General features: G+C 39.8%; 1 protein-coding gene across 3 annotated transcripts in view; it reads left to right on the top strand.

The window, feature by feature from the left end:
- Nucleotides 1-12744, top strand: part of trpm3 (transient receptor potential cation channel, subfamily M, member 3) — a 138630-nt gene that overhangs the window by 70322 nt on the left and 55564 nt on the right. For all 3 annotated transcript variants that reach the window (XM_015004044.2, XM_015004042.2, XM_015004049.2), the window contains exons 2-6: nt 3897-3976; nt 5192-5393; nt 7092-7305; nt 8729-8853; nt 11024-11195. In XM_015004044.2, the coding sequence (XP_014859530.2) occupies nt 3897-3976; nt 5192-5393; nt 7092-7305; nt 8729-8853; nt 11024-11195 (793 nt within the window). The remainder of the gene's footprint in view (nt 1-3896; nt 3977-5191; nt 5394-7091; nt 7306-8728; nt 8854-11023; nt 11196-12744) is intronic.

Raw genomic sequence — 12744 nt, 5'->3', positions numbered from 1 at the left:
GCAGAGATAGTTAAACACTAAATGCACAGATGCAACACAATGAAGACATGAGAGCACAGACACCCCCCCCCCCCACACACACACACACACATCCATTTTTTTCTAGCAGAGCTTACACCCACAGTAGATTAGTTGCCTGCAGAGACGTGTTGTGATCCAGTTTCCTCTGATAAAGTTTTCACTTGTGTGTTGCTCACAGAATCTTTCAATTTATACTTTAGTCGACAATGGATGTACAAAGAAAATTACAGCAGTGCAGTCCTTAATTCCTTAATTAGACAGAGGTGAGTCAAGATAATTAACCACACACGTTTCGTACTCTTGCTGTATTTTCTTGTGGTAAATTTTACTATCTTTGTTTGTATTTCCTGTTTTCTTCAGCTTTCATTGAATTTAATATATATTAAATGTATAATACTTGTTGTTTTTTTAGCTTTAAAGTCACTGTCTAATGTATTATTCTTCATATATCATAGTAGTAAGATGGTATTAAAACACTACCTTTTTGAATTATGCAGATGGCTCTTTCAGTAATGTGTTAGATCATAAAGGTTAATGGATTTAAATTTTGTTCTGGAAAAAAAATATGACAGCTGAAAATGTAAATCTTTTGCTAGCCAACTGTGCTTTATGACTGTGTCAGATATTTAATTAAAGGAAGTTCAACGCTGCTTCAAGTGACTGTGAACTCCTAATAGATTTTATTTAAAAACAGCTAACGGCTTCAGATTGGGTGTCTCTTTTGATATTTGTAAAATCAATGTAAACATCAAAATGCACAGGAAAAATAAACAGGAAACAACGTTTCCTCATTCCCTGATTGTATTTATCATTTTTGTATTTTGTTGGGAATCGGGTAAGAAATTTATGTGTTTTATCCTGTGCCTTTATACAAGCCTGGTACTTCCAGGACCATATCACACCCCAAGCCGTTCAGACAGAAATTTTATTTTTTTTATTTTATTTTTAAAAAAAGGGAGAAGAAGCCAAAGGAGAGAGTGAAGACATTAGGATGTTGATTGGATTTTGTTCTCAATTCAGCTCCCTGCCAGTGCCAATAACAAAGAGAGGATACAATACTAGGGGAGGGGGAGGAGAGCGAGCATGGAGGGTGGAGGTGGCGGATCTCGACTGTAATGGAGTCGAGACCCCTAACAGGCTGTCAGATGCTGGTTATTTGCTGCCGCAGTCACGCCTCACACTCAAGCACCCTGCACACATTTCCAAGAGTCAATCCAACGTTTGGCCCGACAGCTGGCGTGTTTGTGTGTGTCTGAGTGTGACCCAGTAATAAATATTAATTACACAATTGAGTGCAGGCCATGTGCCATTTCGCCGTTCTTTATCAAAGCTCATGAACAGCACTGAGGAGTGTAAGAGAATGAGTCATAAAATAACACAGCTGAACGTATTCCACCTTTGACATTGACTTTGGTTGTTTATTGTTTTAGGGGTTTTCCATGGAAACAGGAGTTTATCCTACACCAATTATTATTTTTTATTTTTTTCCGCTGTTGGCTCTACCGTCAGGCTAATCAGCGCTGATTATTTCCGAAACGTTGTCGAGAGGATCTATTTCATGCCAGGAGATGCTGGCGGATGAATACGCCGTTATGGCATAGCAGAGAAAGAATTGGGACTGCGGGGGTGTTCAGGGGGAGGGTGTAGCAGTGGCCTGCTGAGTCATCTATGCCAGGCTAATCTGTCAAAGCAGCCCCCTCGGCCCCACAGAGTAATGGTTAATCATTGGAAGTCTGGTGTTAGGGTAAGTGTGTAGGCCTGGCGTGGTTGTGGACAGTTGCGTTGGGTTTTGGGGTGCCTTAGCGTGACAGGTCAGTCAGGCGGATGAGGCGGGTGTTGTTGTAGTTGTGACTGTGAAGAAAGCCCAGAAAAAGCAGCTCCCAGCTTTGCTGACTGGGAGAAGAGCTGGGGCTGCTCTCCCACAGCAAACAGCAGAGAAACGAATCACTTGTTCGTTTTTTAATCTTTGCTGTGTTGGGGTTTGTTCTACTTGCCATCTGTTTGTTCGCTTGACATCCTGGCTAAATATTAAATTGTTACATTTGATCTTTTTTTTTTTCTGGACCTCCAACTCTTATTTTTTTAGATCATTTCAAGCCAGAAGACTTTTTTTTTCTCTCCAGAGGGGCCAATTTGAATAAATTACAGATAATGAAGGGTCAAACACCCAAATGAAATCAGGTCCAGTGTATTCTATGGGCGTCTGTCGTACATAAAATCATATCACCCATCATATCTATTAAATACAGTCAGAGGAGATACTGCTTTGTTCCACCTTGTTGGCAACCTATTTGTTGATGGTTGACTCCTTTCTAAGAAATACTGTCTTAGCAGTTTTGTTGGAAGACATCTTCTGGGCTTTTTTCCCTCCTTTGCAGCTACAAGTTGGTAACATAGGCAGTATGTTTGGTCAAGACACAATAGCATTCTTTTGACTTGTCGAACATAATTATCTCTGAACTAACTCTGATATATTTTGTGCCAGTTTTTAGTTTAAAAAAAATTAACTTTTTATGTGTGTGTGTGTGTTTTCCTTTTTTGCCTCTTTCCTAAACATTTCATTTGGGGGTTAGTTTTGTTCATGCCCCAACAATGTTTAAAATTTTAAGATAGATTGTATTGAAGAATTGATCTAAATCACCCCGCAGTGAATAGCTCCTGCATTCTGGAGAAGTCTTCACTTTATCATTATAAAATTAGTTTCTACAAGGCACTAAGTACACTTTAGTAAGTGTTTAATAGTTTTTCCACTTTATGAAATTTGTAGATTCTTTTGCACTTTGTATGTTAGAATATCTGGTGAGAACCTATTGTCAATAGTATCATTAGTAATGTATTTACTGAGAAAAATGACACGTGTAGTACGTATTTTCTCAGCTGCATGGGTAAAATATAGATTTTTTTAAATTTTGGTTTAATGTTATTTGCATTTAAGGACATAAATGCCCAGTTGAGGGTTAGTGTATGTCTCCAATTTGTGCTTTTGTCTCCCTAAGGACTGTACAGTGAACACCTGTATCACTACAGTTTCCACACACTAAAATCACAGGATAAACATTGTAGCATATGAAGAAACTGATGTCAAAGGGCTCATGTTCTGAGAACGTTGGGGTTTGTTACATATAAAATGGTTTGACTAATTTATTTTTTTGTATCTTCTTTAATTGATGGAATCACTAATGCATGCACTATATCCATTTCAACAACACAGTTATACGTTGGAGTTTTACTGTGTGCAGCGGCTGCACCACTCTCTGGCTCTTCAGTGTCGTTCCAAACATGTTGGGAACAGGATAATTGGTTCCTCACCTGCACCAGATGCAGCTGCTGGGTATCACAGTTTCACAAATGAACAATTTGACTGTGTGTCTGAAACTACAGTTTCTACATCTACCTGTTGTTTATGAAGAAGTTGTGCAGACATGCAGAACGTGCTGCGATTTCAAACGTGCTCGGCTGGCAGGCAGGTTGCTAAGGAAGGAGAACTCTGATGCCGAAGGCCTCATTTCCCTCAGATTTTCGAAGCACTACAACTTTCCCAGTCTGAGCTATCTAAGTAACTGTGAAAAAATTCTGAGACCTCATTTTCAGTTTGGTGTAAGACTGTGGTTCTCTTGTACGGTAAAATGCCAACTTCAAAATTCTTTGATATCCGCACTTTTTATTTTCGTGCCTCATTTCGTCAAGTAATCAAGTAAATCTAGAATACGTTACAGCTTTACTTGCAATGTATTCTAGAAACAACTTTATTTCCCATTGCTCCGATCTGGAGCGATGCTAACATAATGTTTACCAGTTTCAGCTGTCTTTACTCCGTGCACAGGAAGCAGTTCTGCTTTTTTAACAGACTAAATGTTTTGTCTTTCCTCATGCAGGCACAGAAATCGTGGATAGAAAGGGCATTCAGCAAGAGAGAATGTGTTCATATCATAGTGAGCGCCAAAGACCCCCATAGGTGAGTGGAAATGTTTTGAAGATTAAAAAAATGGGATTGTTCTTCAGTTGTTAAGTACGCTGTAATTATCAATAACTCTTAACTTATTTGCTAAACTCAAACTACAAAAACTCAGTTTGATTAAATCTTTGTTGAAGATTAAAATTGTGATCAATATCAATCACTATTCTTGAAGGACAGCTCAGCATTATGCAGCTTTAGCACTTCTGAGCATTTTTTTTTATTGCGAAGGATGTTTAAAATTCAGCTTTGCTTGTAATGTAGACTTTTTACATTTTGCTTGGTCCAACAAATGTCTAAAATAAAAATAAAACAACTTTTGAATTCACTTTGCATGATTGTGAGACTGCAGAAAGCAACACAGATCAGCACTTCAAGAGGATGAATCTTTATTTGTGCAAAAACAAACTGATGGTTTAGCTGATTTCATTTAAGCACCATACAAACTCAAACATATGCAAGAAAAAAACTCCCGGCTTCTTGATAAAACAACATTAGCATAGCTACACAAAATCGAGTGGATGCCGAGAGCAGGAGGAAGCTGGAGAAGCTGGAAAAGATGTTTCTCATTACAAAATCAACTTTTTATTTTTTTTTTTGTCAAAAGCATTTATAGTTCATTTACACTTTTGGCAGAGGGCGGAAAAGAAGCTTTGGTGAGAGATGATGGAGAAATGAATTGAAAATCAAAGCCTCCTGACTCTTCCTCCAAGGACTCTCTTTCTACTTTAAACACAAAATCTTGAAAGCTGCATTTAGCAGCTTCTGAATAAGTATTTGCTCACTTAGGAATAGCACAATTCATGACTGTCATTCTGCCAAGTCTCAGGTTCCTGAAATGGAGAAGGAGACCAGAGAGACAGGAAAGCAGACGGGTGTTTTAAGAACAGGAAACGGAAAAAAAAAAGGGGGGGGGGGGGAACAGAGTCGGTGAGATGCTGCACAGGCCTGCAAATCCTTCATCTCTCCTCCATAAGAAGATGAAAGCGAGACGACAAGGTGCCACTTCAGCCTTGCCCACCACTTACACACGCTTATGGAGGCATTTCACACTCTTCTTCTCCATCACTTTCTCCCACAGTCTCCCTTCTCATTCTTACAGCTAGAGCCACTTTGCTTAGGGCTCACGAGTCGCAACGTTTCAATTATGTCAGGAAAAGGCCCCGTGTAAGACAGCTGTCTCGACTTGGCTCTGACCTTTTCCTCCCCGTCCAGGTGCTGCTGCGGTCGTCTCATAGGTCAGCATGTGGGTTTGCCGCCAGGTATCTCATCCAGTCAAAATGACAAGGCAGAGCGTTTGGCCAAGAATGACAGCCTGTCAGAGAAGTGGTCAATCAGCAAGCACACACAGCTCAGCCCCACCGATGCCTTCGGCACCATCGAGTTCCAGGGAGGAGGACACTCCAACAAAGCCATGGTGAGTCGCGTCAGTGTTGACAGTTGTGTTTTGTTGGTGTGGCTGGATGACATGTAACAAAACCTCCAGTATTGAAATCTCATTATATTGCTCGTCTTAAGAAAGTCTTTCTCAGGCAGCGTGACTTTAACTGGCTATGGAAAGCACGGTTTTCTGCTCAGGGCAACACACTGCATGGGGGCTACACAGAAATAATTGAATAAATAAATAAAACATTTGCCTATTTGTATGTCCAGTCAATGACAATGGGTCACCCCGTGCTGTGTACACTGCAAACGCCGTTAGTAAATATTACTACCACTGGATTCTGTTCAAACTTAAAGAACCACTTTGGTGTTTTGGAGAAACCACAACTACACTGGACTCTCTCTTGTTTATAATCATTCATATACATATGCAACTGGATTATCCTCCACTAAACAGTAATAAATAAGTAAACTACAGGAAGCCATTCAGCAAGTTCAACCTGATTACGAGCTATGCTAGACTGAGTGCTGGAAACAGACAATAGTCTTTAAAAGTGCCAGCTGTTCTGTATTGTTAGTTGAGGCGGTGATGGAATAAACAGAATATAAAAAGAAAGGAATCTATTTCTATTCTGTATAAAAACAGAATATAAATAGACGCTCAGTTGGCAGCACAGGCAAAGAGAAGAAAATGTTAGAAGTGTGGGTATGTGAAATAAATTTTCTTGGAAAGGAGTCACATAAAGGCTTAGATAAATATAGAAAAACATTGTTCAGATTGTTTTGCCAATTGATATATATATTTTTTTTCGTATTGGTTAAAATGCAAAACAAAACAAATTATGTAAGAACACAAAAGGAGTTCTCACACATAAATTCCTCTGAAGCGATGTGGGAATTAGCCACACTGCGTTTGATAAACGTTTAGATCATCCCCCCACATGTTAAATGTTTCAATGTTTAAGTTGTACTTCTGACAATACATTTGATGGATAAGCAGATTCCCCTCGACTCACTTACAGATACTTTTCTTCAATCACAGAAAGTATCTGTTCAAATGTTTTGAACCTTGAAAGCTTGAATCCGTTTCCTGGACCGTTCTGAAACCTCCCAAGAAATGTTTTAACGTCATGACTTCATCTTTATCTTTGCGATGTCTTTTATATATCATGTCTATAACAATGACGCATTTTCTGAGTAAAAGCATTTGCACCTCTTGAAACTTTTCAAAACTTGTCATGTTGCAGCTGCAAGCCTTAATGTTGTGCCCAAACAGCCCAAACTCATAGACTGATTTAGAGAAATCTATGAAGAGCAATTTTGCAGGTCCTGCCACAGCTTCTCATTTACATTTAGGTCCAAAACTTTGACTAGGTCATTATAACACATGAATATGGATTGGTATTAGCAATTTCAATTGCTTTAATGTTATGTTCAGTATAATATAACCGTGCTGGATGGTGAACCTCCACCTAGTATCTTTTCTTTTCCAGACTCTGCAGGTTGTATTTAGCTCCATCTACTCTAAACACTTCCTCTCACCCTAAGGAATAATAGCTTGCCCACATCATGATACCACCACCGCCGTGTTTCAGAGTGGGAACACTTTGTCTAGGTTGATGTGTGATGTAAATTTTTTCCGACACGCTTTCCTTCAATGTCAGCTGGGGTGTCGATACTCACACAAAGCACTCTGTCTGCTTACGCCATGTTCTTCTTGCTGTGTTTGCAGTATGTGCGAGTGTCTTATGACACCAAGCCTGACCTGCTGCTCCACCTGATGACCAAGGAGTGGCAGCTGGAGCTTCCTAAGCTGCTCATCTCAGTCCATGGAGGCCTACAGAACTTCGAGTTACAGCCTAAGCTCAAGCAGGTCTTTGGCAAAGGGCTCATCAAGGCAGCCATGACGACAGGGGCCTGGATATTTACAGGAGGAGTTAACACAGGTAAAAGAAAACACACACACAAAAAACAAAGGAGATAGAAATATAAATATTGAGCATTTTTACGGTCAAGTGAAATTCTTTTTTGTGTTCACAACTCATCTAGAGTTTAACTCGATAAATGAAATAATGAACTCTTCATATTGATTTTCACTTGCTCTGTGCAGCCAAATTCTCATTTTACAAATGAAGTGGGCACTTCCAGCAGGAGTATGATGAGTGTGTGGAACTGTTTCACATGAATGATTAGCTATTAAAGAGCTCTTTGTCAAGCCGGTATGGCCTCTCAGGATGATGAACCACTGGATCCCTGTCGCAGCGCTCGGTGGGTGGTTGGCAGATTGTGCTCACTCAACTTAAATTACGCACACTTAAAGTAGCACCAGACATATGAAGTGAGGCCAATGACTTATTAGAGGACACTGAATTAAATTAACGTCGGGCAACCTGAAAGGCCTCATTTTTAGCCATTAAAGTCATAAATCCATGCGCGTGTCATGAAAAACAAACGGCGTGCCATGTGGTTTCAGGGAAACAGATGAAGTAATTGCTAAAAATGATGCAGTCACCGTTTTAACAATGTCCAGTGTACAGCAATTCCTCTGGAGAACAAAGACATGTTTCTGTCCTTTCAATTATGTTGGTGTCTTAGTTTCTAACCAGAAGTTTTATTTCATGTAACTTTAATAAATTAGATTGCAGCTGAAAATGTTTGTCCATTTATGTTTCAAAGAAAATCACCTTTTTTCCACTTGAGCTTTGAAATTTGAGGCAGTATTGTCATTGCATTAGAGAAATGTTTCGATTCACCCTTACCTCACTTAGTCTCCGACGTAACCCCGGCTTCTGTTCTTTCTTGTGGTTTTAAAGCAGAAGAATGTTTATTTTTAGTACTTACTTAGTTATTTTTAGATTTATTTTAGTGGAGTCAAAGGAAAAAAAAACAGCAGGGGTTGTAATCTTTAATAGCTCAGATGAAAACAGGCAAACAGAAAATAGAACAATATCGAGTGATGGAGGATGCCCACACTTGAATACAAAAAGGAAAAGAAAGTGAGATTTAGTGACAGAATGGGTACAGAAGCAAGAGAGAGGCTTGAATAATGGATGGATGGCTGGATTGGATGGACAGTGGGTGGAGGTAGAGAAAGAATGAATGTCAGCTGGAGAAATGTGATAAGATGGCCTCCAGGTCTGAAAGCTTCTCCCCTGAGGACGACACCTACATGCTTGAAGAAGTGTGTGCGTGTGTGTGTGTGTGTGTGGTCCTGCGTGGGTGTCAATTCGCATGTTTCCTTGACTCCTAATAGATGCTGTCGAAATATCACAACAGAGTGCATGACTGTGGCATTGAGCCGTTAATTGATTGCGACAAAACATGTCTTTTTTTTTTTCTTTGTCTCTCTCTTGAATCTTTCAAACGCAGGGGTGATCCGCCATGTGGGGGATGCACTGAAAGACCACGCCTCCAAATCAAGGGGCAAAATCTGCACCATTGGAATAGCTCCATGGGGCATCGTAGAAAATCAGGAGGACCTTGTTGGCAAAGATGTGAGTCTCAGCCTGACTTAACATTCAGTAGTAAGGTGCATTCTTTAGCATTTGTGTAGCTAGATGCTCAGACTGCCACACGCCAATCAACATGTTACAAAACCCGTTTTAATATTTTTTGTTGTGATTAGCTCCTATTAGACGCAGTGCCTATCAGACCTTTGCCCCAGGGTTCAGCTCATTAACCAAGCTGCAGAGCTAGGCAGTCCGGTCTCCGTTAAACTCTCCTTCACGGGGAGCCGCAGTCCTGGCAGATCCTAATAAGACCGTGGAGCTGAGCTCATGCTGACTTGTTGAAATTTTCTGGGATTCGCGGTTTGTGGTTTGGCTAAGATTTCATCAGAATGTGCCACGCTCTGTCCTGCCGAACAAGTCGAGCACAGCCAATTAATGTCAGTGGCTGAAATGGGATGATCGAATGCCGAGGGACTTATTTTCTCACTTGATTAGTCTTAACTGTGCGCCTAATGATGAGATGAGTTTACCTCATATTGTTAGGCACGCTCCAGTTCTCCGTGCTCCAGCTTCTGAGAAGCCAGTTTTCTGTGCTGTTCGTTCTTGTTTTGGTTGCATTACATAAACATGTGGTGTAAAATAATTGATCGTATGAACGCATCAGGTGGATTTTTAGCCTCACCAGTGTAAAAAGGAGTCATGTTTTAGGAGATGATATGAAAACCTAGCAGAAGACACAGGATTGAAAGGAGTCACTTGAAGTGGTTGAGGTATCTTGATCAGGTTGCTTCCTGGTTTCTTCTTTTAGGAGATTTTACAAACACATCTGGGGCAGACCCAGAGCTCAGTAGAGGGACTCTGGAATGAGTTGTAGAGTTCAAAGGAGAGGGATGTGATAGCTCTGCAATCTGATCAGGAAAAACAGGCAACGGATGGATCTATTCAGCCAACCATCCAGCCAACCACCCGGCCGGCTAGCTTCAGAAATATCTGTCATGAGTTCACAGCAAACATTTGTATTTAATATGTAGCTTTTAAAACTGGAATTTTGAATCAAACAAAAGTACTCAATTTTGGCATTAAAAATGTATAGGAACCCTGACGAATGTCTGTAAGGCTTTGGAGTGCAGAGCTCAAACAATGCTACTGAATGTTAAAGTAAAAGTATTTTAGAGAAAAAAAAAATATTGGAGATTGTTGCTGTTTTCACTCCTATTTATATTGGTAAATCTCTGTGAGACATGAAGTCTGTTTAGATGTCATATAGGAAGTCAAAAACACTGATTAATAATTAAAAGCATAGCAATGTAACACTCTTTGTGTAGATAATAAATGCCAGTTAACCAAAGAGTTAAATGTGCAACAGTGATCTGCATGAGGTCTTAAGCTCAGGAGGATGAGGAAGAACGGGGTGCGGATGGGGCAAAAAAAGCTAACGGGTCCAGTTGGTATTTATCAAGAAACGGCAAAAAGAGAGTGTTTGAAGTGTGGATCCTCCCATGTGTCTAAGCCCCAACATGGAGGTTGATGGCCACATCATGTTCTTCTCTCTGCTGCCACTTGCAATACTAATAACATTAAAAAAAAAAAAAAGAGTGGACCCATTTGCAGTGCATCTTTGATCAAAATCCTTCAAAATAACTCTTTTGGATGTGTTGAAAGCGTGTCTCGTTAAACCTTACATGTCGTGCCTCATTACCCACGCCCTGTGGGACATTTTGTCTCGCGAGATTTGTTTGATCGTGAATCCACCACTCGCTCCTCTTAGCTTTAAGTTGGTAACACAGCAAGGATGTTTAGGTGCAATCAAAAAGCAGATACTTAAAGTTTCAAAACACTTGGAAAACACTTGAAGTGATTGCTTGTGTAGATGTCAGAAAGATTCTTACAGGATAAGTCGAGCAAAATTAAAGTGTTCCTTAAAATAAAAAAGACTGGCGTACAATGCGATTTCTTCAACAGAAAATCGTCTTTCGTTTCTTTTTTTAAATTTCGGTTGTAGCGTTAACTGGAATCGGTTACTTCATCTTATTTTTTTTGACAATAATAAAAAAAAAAGTGCATCACCATTCCCAGTTCCTCTTGCTTGCAAATGTTTTAACAGCAACTTGCCCGATTTTTCCACATAAACAGACTTCTTTGCCAGGTTAACACTTTTACAATTTTGCGTGTTTATTCTTCTCTCTCACTCTCGCCGTCTTCCCTCTGTGGCAAGGTGGTGCGTCCGTACCAAACCATGTCCAACCCCATGAGCAAGCTGACGGTTCTCAACAGTCTCCACTCCCACTTCATCCTGGCAGACAATGGCACGACAGGAAAGTACGGAGCTGAAGTCAAACTGCGACGCCAGCTGGAGAAACACATCTCCCTGCAGAAGATCAACACACGTGAGTGGCCTTTAACGTGTCTGAAAGGGCTTCCACAGACTATGTGTACGCTCAACTACAGGGGCCATGTTTTCAAAATGACTACATCATAATGAAGCTTTAATTCTTAGGTTATGATGGATAACACTTGTCATATAACTGGGTTGTCTTTTTTTATAGTAACAGTCTAAAATTACCCTCGCTCATTTTCTCCAGAACTCATGCTGTCAGTTTATATTTAGACACTAGAAAGGAAAAAAATAAATAAAAAACTTTATTAACCTTCGATACCTTAAGCTCTCCCTGCCATCTGGGGGATTTTTCTTTTAACTTTCTGGAAGATCAGATGGATTAAATTTTTAAATAAATACACTCGATAACTACAAGCTTCTATTATAAGTGCCTGCAAGGAAGATATGAAGGCAAAAACAGCAAACACAGATCCTGCTTATGCCCATGCAAATATACAAACTGAAGGCGACACGTACATAATATTAAGCACACATAAATGTGAAAAATTTAAATCTATAAGTATTAGTTGGAACTTGAATGTGCATATCTCTTATGGTGGAAATAGTTTAAACAGTTTGATTTGATTGAATTTTATTTTAGTAGTTTCAATTCAGTTTTGTTTTCAGCTGAAACAAATTAAACATATAGTATATAAAAGACACACAACCTTTTTTTTACATGAAGAGCTGCTGCATCTACAGTCAGCAGCTTTTGCTGTAAAATTGCCAGATTTATTTATTTTTATCTGATAAATCTCCAGTTTAAGGTTAGACAGGCATACCAAATTAGCAGTTTTGCATTTGCTAAATATTAGAATAGCAAGCAAGATATTTCTCTTCAAATTCAAACGTCTACATTCTTTAGTTTATGGTACTGTCACCTCTAAGCTGTGTGATTTGGGTCAAGCATATTGGGTGTCCCAAAACCTCCTGACAGAACTGGTGTAACTGATTCAGGTTTATGGGCCATCTTGCTCACACTTGTTCAGCTTTGCTAACAAATTTTCTAAGGGACTGAGATGCAGAGTTTGTGATGGCCATCCCAAAACATTGACTTTGTTGTCCTTAAGCCACTTTCTGTTTTGGTGGTATTCTTGGGGTCATTGTACATTTGAAAGACCCGTCTGTGCCTAAGTTTTAGTGTCACATCAGCATTTCCACTGAATGTTCTTTTCTGCTGATGCCTTTAGTTTTGTGAAGTACACCAGACGCTCCATCAGTGAAAAAGAACCCACAGTGAAGCAGCAGCTAAGCAGGATTCTTGGCGTGAACCAAACGATAACTAAATAAACACCTTCACAGTCATGTTTTATTTGTTATAGGAGCTTTTCTCCGAACGCTGGCAGCTCATGCCAGTTCCCTTTGGGTGTGGTGAAGAAACGAAAGCACTTTCACTTGACGTCACTGCTTATTTAAGAGCTGCTGAGAGCTCCCAGAATGTCAAGAAGCAAGTTCAAGTGAAATGCCATTATCAAAATTGTCAGAACCATTTTTTGTTCACTGTCAGAATATTTGCTGATGTTTGGTGATACTGACATTGTAAGGCTATGCTGAATTAA

This window comes from Poecilia mexicana, unplaced genomic scaffold (genome assembly GCF_051168715.1).
Source record: "Poecilia mexicana isolate PSO_F unplaced genomic scaffold, ASM5116871v1 scaffold_9, whole genome shotgun sequence".
NCBI lineage: Eukaryota > Metazoa > Chordata > Actinopteri > Cyprinodontiformes > Poeciliidae > Poecilia > Poecilia mexicana.
This window is presented reverse-complemented; position numbering and strand designations above follow the sequence as displayed.